Source organism: Martes martes, assembly GCF_963455335.1.
Source record: "Martes martes genome assembly, chromosome: 15".
In the NCBI taxonomy this organism is placed as follows: domain Eukaryota; kingdom Metazoa; phylum Chordata; class Mammalia; order Carnivora; family Mustelidae; genus Martes; species Martes martes.
This window is the reverse complement of record NC_137903.1, coordinates 47180475-47200597: the sequence shown is the minus strand read 5'-3', so window position 1 is coordinate 47200597 and position 20123 is coordinate 47180475. Positions and strand designations below refer to the sequence as shown.

At 37.1% G+C, this 20123-nt stretch overlaps 1 protein-coding gene across 1 annotated transcript in view; it reads left to right on the top strand.

Moving 5' to 3' along the window:
• The window catches only part of HMCN1 (hemicentin 1), a 473045-nt gene that overhangs the window by 206100 nt on the left and 246822 nt on the right, over window positions 1-20123 (top strand). Inside the window, exon 11 of the mRNA XM_080824786.1 lies at window positions 2370-2645. Within this exon, the coding sequence (XP_080680912.1) occupies window positions 2370-2645 (276 nt within the window). The remainder of the gene's footprint in view (window positions 1-2369; window positions 2646-20123) is intronic.

Here is a 20123-nt window from a genome sequence, read left to right as displayed (position 1 = left end):
CCCAGCATACCCAACATGCCTAAAGTGACATTTCCCATTTTCTAAAAATCCCCCCAAAAGTTGAAGAACTTTGTTTCAGAAGAACAACAACAACAACAAAAAATACAAAACATCGTGTGGCCTCCGGAAAGATCTTGATAGGATGTGAACACACACCATGTGCTATCACTTTCAGGTCTTTGGTGGCCTATGCCACCTTGTATGTTAGAATCATAAAGCATTAGCACTAGAAAGGGTCTTAAAGATAACCTAATTTAATTGGGTGCCTGGGTGGCTCAGTCAGTTTAGCATCCTACTTTCAATTTTGGCTCACGTCATGATCTCAGGGTTGTGAAATTGAGCCTCGCATTGAGCCCGGCACTGGGCTCCGTACTGGTTGTGGAGCCAGCTTAGGATTGTCTCTCTGCCCACCACACCCCCCCCCATCCCTACTGTCTCCCTCCCTTTAAAAAAAAAATGATAACCTAATTTAATCATCAACTTCTCTAAGGTCACACACCTAGAGATAGAGCTAGGCAGCCTATAATGGCCAGATTCGGCAAATAAAAACCTGGAATGCCCAGGTAAATTCAATTTTCATATAAGGGTGTCTGAAATAATTTCATGAGACATATGTATACTAAAATATTTTTTTAAGATTTTATTTATTTATTTGACAGAGAGAGAGATCACAAATAGGCAGAGAGCCAGGCAGAGAGAGAAACAGGCAGAGAGAGAGAAACAGGCTCCCCGGTCAGCAGAGAGCCTGATGCGGAACTCGATCCCAGGACCCTGAGACCATGACCTGAGCCAAAGGCAGAGGCTTAACCCACTGAGCCACCCAGGTGCCCTTGTATACTAAAATATTATTTGATTGTTTATCTGAAATTTAAATTTAATAAAGCACCTCATATTTTCTGTGTCAAGCCCAGCTAGACTCCAGAACTTTCTAACTTTGTCATGTACTCTCTCTACTTGATTCGCTACTCATTTTCATAAACTATTTTAGAAACATAGCAAAATGATAAAATTTTGTTTTTTAAATAATAATTTAAAATAGCATCTATAAAAAATAAAATAGCATCTACTCTTCTAAAAATGTTTGGAAAACAAGGATAAATACAAAGAAAAATATGGAAAATAGACATATCTATCCCTCGGAGATTACCACTATGGTTTTATCATACTACTCCCAGGTTTTCTCTAGGCTTCTGATACATCTGCACTTATAAATAGTTTTCAGGAAGGGAGAATAAAATTTGATCTTGAATATCGGATACTCTTTCCTATTTAAACTAAAACAGGCCCGTGGGTTTCCAGCGAGTATAGCTCAGCACAGTTTTTATTACTGTATAACTGCTGAATAGTGGCTTGCTACAGCACTCAGGCAGAGCTCCCTTTAGAGGGACGCTCTAAAGAGGCATTTGTATTCATTCTCAAACCTAACTAGAGCGATATGTGATTCTCTCTAGAATGTTGGCTAAATATTTAACTAGTAAATGGGTTTTAACCACATCTGAAATGTGCATGCATTACTCAATACCTTTTGTGTGCATGGCTTTATGTGTACAATTTTATTAAAGGTCTATGCCTACTCTTAACTTGACCTTCTTAAATCAAGACATTCCTCATGCCGCTGGGGAAACATTTGTCATACACTGCTGTTGTACTGTGTCTTCTTAATGAGACTGTAACTCTCCTTAAAGCTAATGCTATCATACTTAGAATACTATTGTCTACTATACTTTGTGTCCTTTTTTCTTTAAAACACTAAGTAGTTTTAAATTCAAAAAAATCCATAAATGCTACTTTCTTCAAAACTCAGACAAAAATTTGTTTCACACTATAATCCGAAATTAGTCTAATCATATCCTTTTGCCATGCCTTTTTGGTTTTCACATCTATAATTTATAAATTTAGACTCGGGTATGCTTTGGTATGTAAACAAGCACTACTTTTTTCTTTTTACATTGAGGATTAAAGGAACTAAAAACACATTCTTTGCATGGTGGCTTAAGGTTATAGGTACCCTGTGCTATTGCTCACTTTTATAGTAAGATGTTTTAAAATGTAATTTAAAATTTAAATTAGAGAACATTCAAGTCTTCAATTAAAGGCATACACTTATGACTACAGGATTTGGCAAATGTGATAAAAATCAGATTTATTTTATTTTATTTTTTTTACAACATGCACTACTTTTTAAGAATCTTTTGATTAAATGATAATTTTCTTCAGGTCATAGACATACGTATTAATGAATACATTCTCTTGTACTGCATCTTCCCTATGAGATTTTCAATACATACTCATTAAATTTTTAAACCACATCTATAAGTGAGCAAAGTGGCCGTTAGGTCTCTTGAATTGAATGTTTTCATTTCACACAGAGCCCCCTCCAGTCATCCAAGTGCCTGATAATGTTACAGTCCCTCCTGGAGAAAGAGCAGTTTTGACATGTCGCGTCCTCAGTGCAGTGGAGTACAATCTAACCTGGCAGAGGAATGACAGAGATGCCCGACAGGCAGACCCAGCGAGAATGAGGATCTTGGCTGACCTCTCCTTGGAGCTAAGGAGTGTGAAGTTCAGCGACGCTGGGGAGTATCTCTGTGTGGTCTCCAATGAAGGAGGATCGTCGGCTGCTTCCGTTTTTCTCACAGTGCAAGGTATGTGCATATGGTAACTTCAGAATTATGGTGTCTTCCTCCTCTTTCTTTGAACTTTATTCCCTTAAGTTGGCTATCTGAGAATGATAGTTTCTACCCAAGCAAGTACTGTTTTGAATGATAGAGGCCTTATGGATCTTAAATAGTCTAATGCTGGCTAAACTGGAAACTAAAACATCACTAAGAAATGTGACCTTTTTTTTAAAAGATTTTATTTATTTATTTGACAGAGAGAGAGAGATCACAAGTAGGCAGAGAGGCAGGCAGAGAGAGGGGGGAAGCAGGCTCCCCGCTGAACAGAGAGCCCGATGTGGGGCTCGATCCCAGGACCCTGGGATCATGACCTGAGCCGAAGGCAGAGGCTTTAACCCACTGAGCCACCCAGGTGCCCCAGAAATAGGTGACTTTTTAAGATAAACACAGCTAGTCCTTTTAAGAGACTTTTATTTTGAGACTATAAATAGAAATTGTCTCTGGATGATTTAATAGTTTTAAATTCTTCAGTCTGTCATATGGATTTTTTTAAAAAATTCTAATTGTTTTAATAATTGGTTAAAAAAAAAATCCTTCCCTTGTGGCGCCTGGGTGGCTCAGTGGGTGAAAGCCTCTGCTTTCAGCTCAGGTCATGATCCCAGGGTCCTGGGATCGAGCCCCGCATTGGGCTCTCTGCTCAGCGGGGAGCCTGCTTCCTCCTCTCTCTCTGCCTGCCTCTCTGCCTGCTTGTGATCTCTGTCTGTCAAATAAATAAATAAGAAATCTTTAAAAAGAAGTAGAATGAAATTAAAAAAAAAAAATCCTTCCCGATTTGAGTATTGTATTATTTCCGGTGTAACTAATTTACTTTTACTTATTTTTTCTGTTTAAAGATTTTGTTTATTTATTTTAGAGAGTGGGGGTAGGGGCAGAGGGGAGAGAATCTCAAACAGACTCCTCGCTGAGCGCGGAGTGCTGTGGAAGGCATAATCTTACAACCCTGAGATCACGACCTGAGCCGAAATCAAGAGTTGGACGCTTAGCCCACTGAGTCACCCAGGCGCCCCCTACTTTTAATTTTTTAATTAAAGTTTAAGATTTTTCTCATCTTCGTGAAATTTTATTAAATTTTACCACGGTTGTTTTTATCTTATACACAAAAGTGCGTACTGACAATAAACTAATGGTAAGCCAGTCTTTAATTATGTCTTTACAGACTAAATGTCTAGATAGCTGAAAACAGTGTGTTAACAATGTGGTTGACTGGCTATAAATATATATATTCTTCAGGAGGATTAAATGAAGATCAAGAACTGTTCCAAAGTATCTCTTTCAGTCGAATCACATTTGACTTCTAAATGTCTATAGACCAGCTGAGAGCCTTAATGTAATGAATAAGTTACTCTTGGCAGTTTTACACTCTTAAGCTGAAAGATTCAGTTGCCACCTCAACAGAATATTTCATTTCAAATCCTTGATGCGGGATCCTGATTGCTTCAGGATTGTGTCTGGCTATTTGGCTATGGTATTAGGAACAACTTTATAACATGCCTGAAGTAATTCTCAGATGATTTTTTAACAAAGTTATCTGACAGAATGACTGTTGCATCTCAAGGCTAGCCCTGAGATCGTTATTAATGGCAGAAAGGTGAAACTACCATGAGAATTAACAAAATGATTCTGGGTTTCTCACCGGTAGTTGAGATATGTTCTGCAGTCCAAATGTGTGCCTTTTGTTGGTCGATCTGGTGAATCCTCTAGGGAAATATTGCTTTTGTAAATGGCTCACTGCATTTCCACATGGTAAACTGCTTAGATAATTAGAGTCTATCCAAGTGGTAACTTGAGTTACCAGAATTTTGAGACTGTTTTTACAGATAGAATATAATGCTAATGGACTTCTGAAATTTGATCTTGGTTCTTTACTTGAAGTCCCTTAGAATGGGAGTGTAAAAGCCTTCCCAGTTTCCCCAGGTTAACTTTCAGTGCATTCGTATTCAGTTTAGTCAATTAGAGCAGTAATTCTCAAACTCTCAAACTTTCATGGATAAAGAATTATCCAAGGAACTTATTAAGAAGCATATTTCTAACCCCATGTCCAGAGATTCTGATTCCGTAGGCCTGGTGTTTGGGCCTGAGAATCTGCATTTATAAAAGACCTCTCAGATAGTTTCATGGATAAGGTTTTCTGAAATAGCATTTGAATCTATTCTACGGAATGAATCCTATGATTTAGAAAGGTGTGTCTTTATTTTTATTTATTTATTTATTTTTTTTACAACCTACTGTGGCCTGATTTCCAAAGAAAAATAAAGCAGCCCAAAGTTAGAGGGACCAGCATGTTCTTTGGGGGCAAGGTTGTTCTTTTCCCATTTTCCAAAAGAGGTAGTAGAATGGGAAGTAAGTGATGGTGATTTTTGTCAAACTTACTTTGGCATTCACATTCTTTTTTTTTTTTAATTAAATTTTTTATTTATTTTCAGCGTAACAGTATTCATTGTTTTTTCACCACACCCAGTGCTCCATGCAATCTGTGCCCTCCCTAATACCCACCACTGGTTCCCCCAACCTCCCACCCCCCTCCCCTTCAAAACCCTCAGGTTGTTTTTCAGAGTCCATAGTCTCTCAGAAAGGTGTGTCTTTAAAAGAAGCCCTTGACTCTTTTCTTTCTGGCAAAATAGAGTCATTATTATCCAGTGATTTAAGGAAGTACTGAGATAAGATATTTACACAAAGATATAATACACAAAACATAAATACAAAGGACATACAATATTACCTGATTACTGGCTAGTATGTATAATCTCTAGTGGTATAAACCTATTTAGAGGTGTTATTTTATGGCCTATCTAGCTGGTCTTGCATTTGAAGGATCGAATGTGACAAAAAATGATATTTTAAAAATCTAACAAAACTATAGTCTAGTATTAATGACACTTGTCTAGTAAAAAATGAGAACTCTAGTTAATTGTAGCTCTCTGAATGCATTATTTTACTATTGAATGTACCATTGCAAAGCTATGGATAGTTGGTGAAATAAACTACTTAACCTAGGGTTGTAATTTATGAGAATTAAAGATGCTCAACTATTAACATTGGATCTAAAATTATAAATTAATTTCATTTATATGCAGTAAAATGTTTTTAAAAGCAGAAATAGAAAACAGTTTCAGAAAACATGAAGGTAAGATAATTACTTGCATTGAATACATACTTTAAGAATAAATTTCTTGCTTATATGGGAATCAGTAGCTTAATTCATATCCTCATTTACATTTCTTTACCTCCGCACGTTTGTTTGGAAACTACTGCTATCTGGAACAATTTAAAGAGTTAAACATACATACTTTACAAAGTTTAGGTAGTAGTTTTAAAATATAATTAGCAAGAATTTTCTGGTTTAAAATAGCATGACTATAGCTGCTGCAACCTCTCCTCGTCTAACAGTAAAATATCAATAAAGACCTCAAAAAGACAAAACTGAAGAATACCAAAACCCAGTGGCAGTGGACAGTGGCAAAAATTTTAGGAGGAATTTTATAACTATTGTATATAAAAGTTTTTATTTATTTATATACATATGTATATATGATGTAAATACACATATGTAATATTCATATTTTAAGGTCAGTGGAATGAAAATCTCAATCAATGATCCACCTTTTTTATGTTCCCATGAAAGCTGGGAAGATGTATCTCTGTCCTTCTGTTTCATACTTTGCTCCAAAGAGAAAATATTATCTTTAAGAAGCCATAATGCCATCTCCTCACACATATTAACAGTGATAACCAAGCAGAATGAAAATGTAGGACAGGAAGTAGACAGGCTAACTGAACATAATAATAAAAAATAAAATGCAGGGGCACCTGGGTGGCTCAGTGGGTTAAAGCCTCTGCCTTCGGCTCAGGTTATGATCCAAGAGTCCGGGGATTGGGCCCTGCATCGGGCTCTCTGCTCGGCAGGGAGCCTGCTTCCTCCTCTCTCTGCCTACCTCTCTGCCTACTTGTTATCTCTGTCTGTCAAATAAATAAACAAAATCTTTAAAAAATAAAATAAAATAAAATGCAAATACACAGAGAGAGAGAGAGAGAGAGAAAAGTAGAGAGGCAAGCTGGACCCATGTAGAGAACTGTAACCTGGATATATGTTTCTCTCTAAATTAAAATATTTGGAAACAGGGGAAACATTGGTAGGGGTATCAACTAGGGATTTTAGAGAGAGATGGTAGCAGAGGGGAGCATCATAGTCGCAGCTAGAAGAACAGATGAGAACTGTGCAAAAAGCTATACACATCAGACTAACTCAACTGCAGAACTGCAAAGGCCTTTTGACTAGAACAGAAGTAGGCAAATAATCAAGCTAGGTCAGACCCAACACTTTGTTGACAGACACTGGGTCTGGATTTGATGTCACCTAATTTGAGGGTGAATAAACAGAAAATTATCAACACAAAACAAAAAAAAAGTAATAAAACAAAATTATCAACACAAAACAAAAATAAATAATAAAGCATTGGACCTAATAAAAAGTTACTGGGGAACAAAACAAGGAGAGATAGCCTTAGAAGAAATGGACGCTTCTGAAGGCAATTTATTCAGAAGACTGGGGAAAAAAATGTTTAGTGTCACCAATGTCTTTTTTTTTTTTAATGTTTTATTTCTTTTCAGTGTAACAGTATTCATTGTTTTTTCACCACACCCAGTGCTCCATGCAATCCGTGCCCTCCCTAGTACCCACCACCTGGTTCCCCCAACCTCCCACCCCCCACCCCTTCGAAACCCTCAGGTTGTCCCAATGTCTTTCTAAAGACCTATCCTCCTTTGAGCAGGAGTATATATTGATAAAGGAGACACTAGCTGAGGTGATAGGGCAACTACCAGTGTGATGGAATAAGAAAGGCTTTGATGTTAAAACACAATAATATAATGCAAATTGGAATTAGAGGGACTAAAAAGCAGAGTTTATATTCCATGAAAGTAAAATAATGGACAGGGTTCACAAATTTGAGAAGTTCTTTCAGAACATTGAGGAAAAGAGCTAAGAGTGAATAATATGTTTGTTTTTATTAAGCAGAGATTAAAAACCAGAGACTGGAACTTGGAACTTCAAGATTTCTAACAACATTGTCTAATAACAAAGACAAGTGAAAGGAAAGATAGGAAAAGATATAGTGGAAGAAAATTATCCCAGGGAGGAAAACAAATTTTGTCCAGGGTGAGCAAATCAAGCAAGGTCAATGAAGAGAGAACTTCATCTAGACACATCCTGGCTGAAATTTCAAATTATTAGTATAAGGGAAAAAAAACTCCACAAGCATATGTTCAGACTAAACCAATATCTTGTAAAGTGGGTAATAAAATCAGACCAGCATCAGACTTTGTAGATATGCTAAAGTCTAGAACATAACTGCAATGAATATTTGTCATTATTTTGGTTCTTAGGGTCTGAACGTGTCCTCTGATTTGGGAAGAGATTCTTTATTATCTTAGTGGGAAGCAGAAAGGCAGGTAAAATCAGATAATTCCTTTCCCTGTCCTAGAATCAGCTGCTCCAATGCTCCCAGGGGGACTTTAACTCTTGCTTGGACCGCGGGCACTTAAATGACTTCAATTTTGGCAGTATCATGAAATTTTGAGTATAGCAGTAGCCGAAGCAAATGTTCTAGAGGCCCTTTTCCATCATTCTCATTTCCCTTAGTGACATTATGCTCATTATCAATTTACCAGAAGAACCTTGAGAAAAAACACGGATCCTAGAAATGATGGCTATTTGAATTAGTCACACAATGAGCATGAGAGAATGTGAATGGGTTGATATGCTTCTTTCATTATGACAATTCCTCACTGTGGAGATAATGGTATAATTAGACACAGGAAATTCTTCCGAAAGGGGCTTCCCTCAAGACTCAGAAGTCTGGGTAGTCATACATATAAACAAACAAATCAAAGCCACCCACAGTTAAGCCAGGAAGGGTGGAAAAACCCAATTGATTGGTAGAAACAAAAATGTGAATATGAGACTGTCCACTGCTCCTTTGGAGGCAATGGAATTGTAAATGTCCTTCTTACTTATGTTATTCTGTACTTTTAAAAAAAGTATTTAATAGGAATACAATATTTTAAAACTTTGTGTAAATAGGATTTAAAAATTTGGGGGAGTGCCCACATTACTTTTATTGGGGGATTGAACTACATATGGGTAATGTATTTTCTTTCTTTGCTAAATTTTCCATAAATTTTCTTTTAAAATTTTTTTTTTTTTAAATTTATTTATTTGTTAGAGAGAGAGCAAGCACAGGCAGACAGAGTGGTAGGCAGAGGCAGAGGGAGAAGCAGGCTCCCCGCCGAGCAAGGAGCCCGATGCGGGACTCGATCCCAGGACGCTGGGATCATGACCCGAGCCGAAGGCAGCCGCCTAACCAACTGAGCCACCCAGGCGTCCCTTCCATAAATTTTCTTTATCATTTTTATATTTAAAATAATTAAGATATAATTTAAAAAGTTAATGAGTATAAAAATAAAGAATAATTAAAATAAATTAAGAAATAATGCCTTTCAAAGTATCAATTTAGAACTTTTATCAATATGCAAATTCATATTTAAAAGCTTAAGGGTCTGGAATTTTATAGGACTATGTTACACAATAAGCTGTTTTAAATCCTTTCTGAAGCAGTGGTACAGGTGGCTCAGTCGGTTAAGCATCTATCTGACTCTTGATTTTGGCTTAGATCATGATCTCAGTATTGTGAAATCAAGCCCCACTTCGGGCTCTGTGCTGGGTGTGGAGCCTGTCTCTCTCCCTCTCCATCTGCCCCTCCCTCCCCTTGTGTGCAAGTAAACACACTCTCTCCTTCTCAAAAATAAAATAATCCTTTCTGAGGCAAAATGCGGTCAAGCAAAAAGAATGTATGCAGAATTTCAGTTAATAATCACATTAGGTTTCCTATTCTGAATAGTCCAAAGAGCCATGGCAATCTCTTCAGTTTTTCCCCTTGCAAGATTTTCAAAGGAATAAATTGTGATTTATAGAAGTTCACATCTATGTTGGAATAATGAAAACTGCTTTTTATTAGCTCATCTCTTTTCCTGGACATTTTGATGCATTGGAGTCTTGCTAGTCAAGCTTTTTGTTTTTGGAAGTTGACCTAAAACATGTATATGTCTGTTTTATATACTGGTGCCGTCTTTGTGGATTTCATTTAGAGGAGATGAAACCATACGCTTAAAATGAAAACTGTCAAATCATTACTTGCTGTCAAAAGTTAATTGTATTCATTATCTTGGTTGTTTGATGTCTGAGTATGAATCAGCACAAATGAATAAAATGCTTTGTTAAAGTACTGGCTTTTGTTGCCTTCTATACTATGGATTTAATAAGGAGTGCATTGGAGGCTTTTAGATTTGACAAAAAATAATCTATTGAAGTTTTGTATCAAGTATTCACTGCAGTGACATCCAAGGAACATACAGTTTTCCATTGACATATTTGCTTTCCTAGTTCTTCCTATGGTGACTGTAAACTTTATGAAGAGAAAAGTTTAGTGTTTACTTAATCTAATGAATGTATTCTAATGACTCCATGGTTGGGACAAACTTCTGTTATAACACAATCCAATTCTACTCAATAAAATATATAGATCCCCCTTGACTTACCATGGGGTTATGTGACCCCTACTGGCTTGCCCTAGGTTACTAAGCCAACGAGTGACAAAGCCCAGATCTGAGCTGTGTCTTTCCATTGTTCTGCACTGTATACAGAAATGCCTATGTGTGCTATTAGCAGGATTCAGGTACAAGTATAGAAAGATTAAGTAAAGGGTTCTTGGGTATGGATAGAAAAGTGAGAGTACTGATTTTTTTTTTTTTTTTAAATAGGAAAGTTACAAATGTCTGCAGGTTTCTGTGACAAGGGTTAAAAGTCTCTGGAAATTTCAGCACTGTGTATAACAATGACTTAGAGAAATCAGTGCTTAATTTTAATTCCTTACTCCTCCCTACTCCTTCCTTCTCTGGTGCTTTTATAGAGCAGACCAGGTAGGTCACATCAGTTTGGTAAATCCTTTGCCCTAAGTTCTGGTAGAGTAGCTGCGAAAGAGCAGTCTAGAGGTGAGAGAGAACTATAAATATGCCCCAAAACAAGCACACAGAGAGAATGTGAGATGACTAGACTATGAGCTCCATGAAGGCAAGACCCAGCTTTCTTCAGTTTTGGGTCTTTAGTGCCTGACGCTATAGTTAGCACGTAGTATCACACATGTACCTGTCTGTGGGAAGTCTGAATGAGAAGAAGGTTTACGTGGGGTCACTTTGGCCAAGCCTGAAAAATATTTATGTAATAACACATACAAGAAATTATTTGATTTAAATTCCCCCTGAACATCGATTAATGTTTGTTATTTTATAAGTTAATTATCCAATTAAAAAACAAGTTCTGTTTCCACAGATTTGATTTTGTAATACAGGGAAAACATAGTAACTTGCTGTTTTTTAGGTGTGAAGAAAGGGCTGTGATATTTGATTATTATGAATAAAAGTTGAATTAGCTCTTAGTACTTACTGCTTCGTCTGCACAAAGATAGAGGTTAGGAGCATTTGGTTTAGAGTGCAGAACTGATAGGTAAACATTGTGATGCCTGAATCTTCTTTTCTGGTACATCCTATAGCACTATCCATATAATACTACTAAGTCACAGGTATACTTTTCCCCATAATGAAACAAATATGGAAACACGTGAAGTGCCTTGACTAAAAACAGAGATCTACCAAGGGTCTGGGCTGGTGTCTTGTTTGTTCATTTGTTTATACTTTTTTATTCATTCATTCATGTATTCACCAAAACTTTAAGTGTCAGATGTTGTGCTCCTTGCTGAGGATATAAATGAGGATAAAACAGCATCTTTCCCCTCAGCAAGTTTATATTATCAGAAAGGAAATAAGTAAATTAAGTGAGTAGATACTTGTAACATAGAGTGATAAGAAGTTCACCAGGGTGCTATACCCAGGAGCTTTTATTCTGTCTCAGTGATGAGTAAATGTTGAGAAGGGCTTCAGATAGGAGATGGTGCCTGAGATATCCAGTGGAATATAAATCAGCATTTCCCAGGTGGGAATCAGGAAAGCCTTTCTCGATGGAAAAAATAATATGGGTAAAGCCACCAAAGAATGAGGACACTGCAGTGTGGGCTTGTTGAGAGTAGAGGGTCTAGCTGGATAGGGACATCTGTCCCCAGGATGGTGTGATTTTCTTTTTCTTATAGTGTTCAGTATCCTCTTCTTAGACAAGTAGAAGAATCATTCAGGTTTGTGGTTTTGTGATGTTGCCTCAGCAAAAAACAAAACCAAAAACAAACAAAAAACCACAACAAAACCAAGGTACCCAAGGGGGAAATAGTGGTTGCAGTGATACTCTTGTAGAGTTTAGGCTGGATAAGGAAAGAAGAGAAGGTTAAAGGCATGGTCTGGTAGACTGGAGTAAAAAGAAGGGTCTGCAGAGTTTCGGCTATGATGAAGTCAAGGAAGGCAAGTATGGGAGTCAGGAAGTGACAGCTGGAAGGATGGGAGGTTCTGAACCTCAGATTGGACTTTGAAGGCTAAGTGTTCTTTCAGTCACACTGTGCATTGCTTCCCTGATAAGATAACTAAGGTAGCAAATGAATTTGTCTAGCAACATAAATTAACTGCCAGATAAGTCTTTCCTTCAAGAAGTGCTGTATAGGGGCGCCTGGGTGGCTCAGTCATTGGGCATCTGCCTTCTGCTCAGGTCCTGGTCCCTGGTCTCTGCTCGGCAGGAGGCCTGCTTCTCCCTCTTCCACTCCCCCTACTTGTGTTCCTTCTCTCGCTGTGTCTCTCTCTGTTAAATAAATAAATAAAATCTTTTTTTTTTAAGTGCTGTATAGATCCACTTTTATGTGCTTTTGATTTTGTGAGTGTTGTATATTTTATGAAATTATCCCCTTTTTGAGTACCATAACCCCTTTTTATTTTTTTATATATTTTTTAAGATTTTATTTATTTATTTGACAGAGAGATAGAGAAAGAACATAAGTAAGAAGAGCGGCAGGCAGAGGGAGAGAGAGAAGCAGGCTCTCTGCTGAGCAGGGAACCCAATGCGGGGCTTGATCCCAGGACCCTGGAATCATGACCTGAGCCAAAGGCAACCGCTTAACCAACTGAGCCACCCAGGCGCCCTAACCCCCTTTTTAAAAAGGACTTTTTAGAGAATAGTTTCAGGTTCACAGCAAAATCACGAGGAAGTTACAGAGATTGCTTATATACTCCCTGCCCCTGCATATGTGCAGCTTCTGCCATGATCAATATCCCACACCAGAGTGATACATTTGTTACAGTTGATGAACTTGCATCCACACATCATAATCACTCAAAGTCCACAGTTTACATTAGGGTTCACTCTTGGTTTTATACAGTCTGTGGTTCTAGACTAATGTATCATGGCATGTATCTATTGTTATAGTATCATACAGAGTCTTTATTTGCACTACCCTAAAAAGCCTCTGCGCTATGCCCATTCATCTCTCCTTTACAACCCCCCAACCTCTAGAAAACCACTGATCTTTTTATTGTCTTCATAGTTTTGCCATTTCTGAAATGTCTTATAATTGGAATCATACAGTAACTAGCCTTTTCAAATTGGCTTCTTTGACTTGGCAATATGCATTTAAAGTTCCTCCAGGTCTTTTTCATAGCTTGATAGCTCATTTCATGTTTCTTTAAAGATTTTATTTATTTATTTGAGAGCGAGAAAGAGGTGGAGAGAGAGAGAAAGAGCACAAGTAAGGGTAAGGGCAGAGGGAGACACAGAGTTCCCACTGAGTAGGGAACTTGACACAGGGCTTGATTGCAGAACCCCAGGATCATGACCTGAGCTGAAGGCAGATGCTTAACTGACTAAGCCACCCAAACATCTTGATAGCTCATTTCTTTTTAGCCCTGAATAACATTACATTGTCTGAATGTACATAGCTAACTTTGGATAGTCAAAGATATCCTTGCCATAGTTGTGTCTGGATCAGAAGATACGTGTTTATATTTGTAAGGCTTTAATAGCATTTTTCTAATATACCATGAAGTAATGATGCTAATTATGATTTGGTGCCCCCTCCCCTTTTTTTCCCCAAGTCAAGTAAGAATGCCCTTCCTCTCTTATTTGGAAATTCTGTGATTTTGGAAAATTGTTATAAAGAGAGCCCAGTAAAGAGAAGGTAATGCAATGGTCAGTGCTAGTCATCATTTAGCTGAAGATTTTCTAAGAATAAGATTTTTAAAATTCTGTCATTCTTATCAATTTTATTTACTGTGTTAATCTGTTTTGGCTAACCACCCAAAGACGCTCCTTGAATTCATGAATTTTTGTTTTTGCTATGGAAAGGAAAAATACAGTATTGTATGGAAACAAGGTTAATGTATATATAATTTTACACTAGGAGTTACCTCAAATGGATGTCAAGGCAGCAAGCATTTGCTACATATTCTTATACCTTCTATTGAGAAAATAAAAATTATGAATTTTTAGGAAATCTTCATGGATATTTGTTATTAGTATTTTTTCACTGAAACAGCATTTAACTTAAATTTATCATTGTCTATCACTGAAATTACTGCTGTTCTTTTGTTAACTGAATTTCCTAAGCATATTAGTGTGTGGGTGTGGGATTATTTTTTACAAATTCAGCATGTAACTCTCAAGATTTAGTCCTTACCTGTCTGTTTTATTGCTAATGCACCACCTACTGGTAAATCAATGAATAAATGACCTCTCAGATTTAGCAGACCTTCTGTCTGATAGAAGTGTTGTGTATCTGTGTTGTTCCATGTGTATGTGGCATTTGAGCACTTGAAATATGGCTAATGCTCCTAAAGGAACTTGTTTTGAAATTTGATCTAGTTTTAGACAATTTAAATTTTAATATAAATAGACATGTGGAGGGGAGCCTAGGTGGCTTAGTCAGTTACGTGTTCAACTCTTGATTTTGGCTTAGGTCATGATCTCCATGTGGAGCCTGCTTAAGATTCTCTCTCTCTCTCTGCCCCTACCCTTCACTCTCTAAAAACAAAACAAAACAAAAGAAAACAAAAAACCCCAAAACAAAAAAGTAGTAAAAATAAAAATAGACATTTGGCTAGTGGCTACCATATTGGACAGCACAACTCCAGTCTTCAATAGAGAAAAAAGAAAAGCCAAATACCAAGAGCAGAAGTCTTAGGAAACTTACTGCAGCTGCCATGTAGATTAACCACTACCGTAATTCATTGGAATTATTGCCATTCAGGAATAATTCTGCTTTGGAAAAGTTGTAGCCAGTTCTTCAAATTTCCACCGATGAGATATCATTTGGAAACATGCATGTGATTCCAAATCTTTGGGATTGCAGTGGCCTTTGCCTCTCTCTCCAGGCAGCTGATCTCTGCTTTTGTTGTTTTTGTTTGGTTAATTGGTTGGCTTTTAGTTTTCATCCTTTGCTCTTTGGAAGGACTCCCTGGCCATTTCCATGTGAGCTTTCTAATAGGCATGGAAAAGTTTTAAAAATGTTAAAATGTATTCCATTAACATTTCCACTAATTGAAAATTAAGGAAAAGTTAAATGAGCAAACACATCTGTCTATTGTAAATCATTCTTAGTGAAATTCTGTTAATCTCTTTGTGCAAGCTTCATGTTTAAAGTTGGTTACCAGCAGAACTAGCTGGAGTTACGTCCCTAATCAGAAAAGGAAGTAATGTATTTTCAAGCAATGTCGGTTTGTTTTAAATACGCTGATTGAGCTAAATCACTAGGTACACATCTTTAGGGATAAAACATAGCTACTAATTACAATTCTAAGCAGGCTCAATGATAGTCATTATGTAACTTTTTGAAGTCAGCTTTTTCTACAATAAACACAGATATTTAGGAGAGTCAGAGATCCTGTAAAATGTGTTTTACAGTCTGTACAATTCAATAGAAATTAGGCTTGGTAATTAAAGACTAATTATTTCCCAAATTCTCATGTAGCATTGCTTGATATCAGATCATTCAACATATTATCCACAATGAAAAAAAAAATATTGGGAAGGGTTGTAAATCTGTTATGTTGTTTTCAAAAATATGAATCAATTAAGTGGTTGGGCTGCATATAGGTTTTTAATTATCCCCCAAACAAGGATATTTACTTAGATTTTATTGTAAGAACTGAAGTGGAAAAAAAAAAAAACTTAATACCAACTACTTAATGGAGTATCTTCTCATCAAGGTCTAAGTTTCTTATTAGATGAAATTATCACTAGGAACATTTAGAAGCTTGGGAATCTTCCATCACTGGGATCAATTGACAATGCTGAAATATCTTTTTTTTTTTTTTCTAAAATGTAATTCAATGCCTTTTTCAACAACAATTAGCAATTGGTTGCTCCACTAGGTAACTTTTAGACACATATCCTTTTGGGGGAGGTTAAGAAAAGCTTCTAAAGCTTTATAAACGTATATCTTTTAAACACTGAAATTTACTGAGCTAAAAATCCTTTTTTTTTTTTTTTTTTTTTTTTTTTGCCTGATTCTGTTAATCGAATTGCTTTCTGGGGTAGTGAAAGCACTAGACCAGGAGCCAACATACTTGGGATCTATTTTTTTTTCCTTACATATTTCCTTTTCTTTTAAATTACCTTTTTTTCCATTTTATTTTATTTTATTTCTTTTCAGTGTTCCAAGATTCATTGTTGTTGCACCACACCCAGTGCTCCATGCAATACATGCCCTCCTCAATACCTAGCACCAGGCTCACCCAACCCCTCACTCCCCTCCCCTCCAAAACCCTCAGTTTGTTTCTCAGAGTCCACAGTCTCTCATGGTTTGTCTCCCCCTCTGATTTCCCCCCAACTCACTTCACCTCTCCATCTCCCCATGTCCTCCGTGTTATTCCTAATGCTCCACAAGTAAGTGAAACCATATGATACTTGACTTTCTCTGCTTGACTTATTTCACTCAGCATAATCTCTTCCAGTCCCATCCATGTTGGTACAAAAGTTGGGTATTCATCCTTTCTGATGGAGACATAATACTCCATAGTATAAATGGACCATATCTTCTTCATCCATTCGTCCATTGAAGGGCATCTTGGTTCTTTCCACAGTTTGGTGACTGTGGCCATTGCTGCTATGAACATTGGGGTACAGATGGCCCTTCTTTTCACTACATCAGTATCTTTGGGGTAAATACCCAGTAGTGCAATTGCAGGGTCATAGGGAAGCTCTATTTTTAATTTCTTAAGGAATCTCCACACTGTTTCCCAAAGTGGCTGCACCAACTTGCATTCCCACCAACAGTGTAAGAGGGTTCCCCTTTCTCCACGTCCTCTCTAACACATGTTGTTTCCTGTCTTGTTAATTCTGGCCATTCTATCTGGTGTAAGGTGGTATCTCAATGTGGTTTTGCTTTGAATCTCCCTGATGGCGAATGATGATGAACATTTTTTCATGTGTCTGTTAACCATTTGTATGTCTTCTTTGGAGAATGTCTGTTCATGTCTTCTGCCCATTTTTTGATTATCTGTTTTGTGTGTGTTGAGTTTGAGGAGTTCTTTAAGATCTTGGATATCAGCCCTTTGTCTGTAGTGTCATTTGCAAATATCTTCTCCCATTCTGTGGGTGCCTCTTTGTTTTGTTGACTGTTTCCTTTGCTGTGCTTGGGATCTATTTTAAGGAATCATGCTTGACCTCCTTCTCTCTTTCACTCTTTGTGTTCCTTGCCCCGGACCACACAAACACAGTGAATCAGTTTCTAAAATTGAATTTCCAATACCCTTTTTATTTATGGACATATTGGGGCACATTTTCTACGAGCTGACACTAGCATCAGTGGATGCTTGGGAATGCTGATTGGGATCAGTGTGAATGAGCTAATGTGAAATTTAGAGTTCAGATGGAATTATATGTATAGTGATATGTTTAGGCCTAAGTGCCTCCCACTTTCCCTATGCATGGTTAGTTCAGTTCTTCCCTGTTTCTCAAATTGCTCCTTTTCTTATTTCCAGTAGTGACACCCTCACCCATCTCAAATGTCATATGCCTAAACTATTAAAATCATCTTTTTATGAACTTCCTTCCTTTCAGTTTTGTTCCCTCACTTTAATCCATAGTATAACCAGGTGAATATTCCCTAAGTATTGCTTTAAATGTCCATATGTTCAGAACCTTTATGTTGTTTCCTAATTATGCCAGGATAAAATTTACAAACCTCAGCCCTCCACAAACTGACTCTTCCATAATACTTTTAAGACTGAATCTTCAACCTTTTTCCCTCATAAAACACTGTATGGTGAAAAAAATATTTCCTTTCAATATATGGATACTATTTAAGGGAATCAGATATTCATATGTCTTTTTCTTTATTCCTATTTCTTTAATATGGGTAACTAAATGTTTGAACATGGTATTAAGGCTTCATCTCTACTTACGAATTGAAAGTAGAGGAACGTTCAGATTTACTATTTCCTGCCATAAAATATTACTGATGCTGCCAACTTTTACATGTCAGAGCAGTATTAGGCAGATGATTTTTAGTGTCTGCGTATGAGTTTTGAATTTTCTTGGTATTGAATTTCTCCAGAGGATGGCTAGGCATTACTCTTGTCTCATCTTCAGTCCTCAGAACTGATTTTCTGGTGGTCACTGAAGGTTTCCTCTGCCAGACTCCACGTCCTCTCTCTCTATATATATAGTGGATTCCTGTTCTCTACTACTTTGGCCCCAGCCTCCGCTCTGGTACTTCTCTCTTTCCATGGTTCACCCAATGCCACATCCCATTGCTTGGGTCACAGAGACATCCCACCTACTTTCAGATTCTATTGTTCTCATTCTGGTTCCATGACCTAGCTCACAGAGCTGTTTTGACTTTAATGTTTCCTGTCTAAATCCTACCTGCGATGAGAATTTCCTCTCATAAACCACCTTCTTTTTCCCATTCAAGTACTAACAAGGCCTGACCTGCTTAGCTTCTGAGATCAGATGAGATCAGGTGTGTTCAGGGCGGTCTGGCCACAGACTAAATCACCTTTTTTTCTGAATATTGATTGGTCTCTTTGTTCTTGTTTCTGTAGCACTTTTTCTTTTTTTAATGCCACACAGTTTTTGCACTTATTCACCATCAATTCTATGTGTCTAGTTTTTTTTTCCCCCAATATAATTACTGGGGTACTTCTTGACTCCCCCCTTTATATCCACAGTGCCTTGCACGAAGGGAAAAGCACAATTATACCCAATAGGTGTGTGTTCCTTAATTGCTGAATGGACCTCAAAGTAATAGTAGCACTTTAGGGAAGATTTGGGTCACTAACCTTATGTTTCATTTTTCCACGTTAACTTCAATGGCTTATTTGGGTCACATCAACAATTTTATTTATTTATTTTTTTGAGGAGAGAGAGAGAGAGCAAAAGAGAGAGTATGCATGTGAGCAGGGTGGGGAAAGGGCAGGCGTCATGCTCTGCGCTGAGCTGGACGTGGGGCTTGATCCCAGGATCCAAGCCAAAATCAAGAGCTGGATACTTAACTGATTTAGCCACCCAGATGCCCCAACAATTTAAGATTTCATTATATAAGTACTTTCTTTCCCAGTTGCAGCACCTGCCAGCATCTTACTGCTTACATTTAAAGCCATGTTTTATAACAGTGTGATACTTATCTTATGAAAAATTTATAGTTTTTTTTAAAGTATCGTTTAGTTTGCCCTAATTAAAAACTATATCATAGGTGAGTTTAGCAAAATTTTTTGAAACACCCTAAAGCAATGTGTCAATTTTTAAGGTGACATTGGCTGATAAATTTCCAAATTCTTGTACTGGCCAGGCTTAGGGGTAGAAGTTAGAATAAGTGGGGTGGTATTTATTACACAGCATGAGGGTAAAGTTTTGTTTAAAACACACTAACTTCCTGTTTATCTGGAGACAAGAAACAAATCTGTTGATTTTATTACCTGCTGCTTTATGAGGAAGACTTTTAAAGCTGAAGATGGATATGAATGTCCTGGTTAAATATTTTAGCATATTCCATGTATAACTGACATTTCCTCTGCAAATTGCATGCTGCCACATGGAAATCAAAGGGCCAGACAAGGTTTCCTTTTCTTTGCCATGTTATGTCTGTATGAACATTAGAAGTATTAATTTGTTTTCTATGGTGTCAGGAAAGGGTGGATATCTGTCACTAATTAGTTCATGTCACCAGGGAGAGTACTGCAGTAAAAAAGGAAATATTTTTCAAGATGATTGATGAAGTTAAGTCCCTAATGACCAGAGTTACTTCACTAAGTATGAAATTGATATTATCATAACCATATGCTCATTACATCATCACAACTATGTTTTAACAAGTGCCAGGTGACATAGGTATTAGCATGTTTTTTTAATCAGATGTGGAAAAACTAAATTTATCTATTTTTATTGAAATTTCCAATAAATTTTGAGTATCTAGAAACATCTCAAATTTCAGAAGGATCAAATAAGATTTATTTAGTATTATT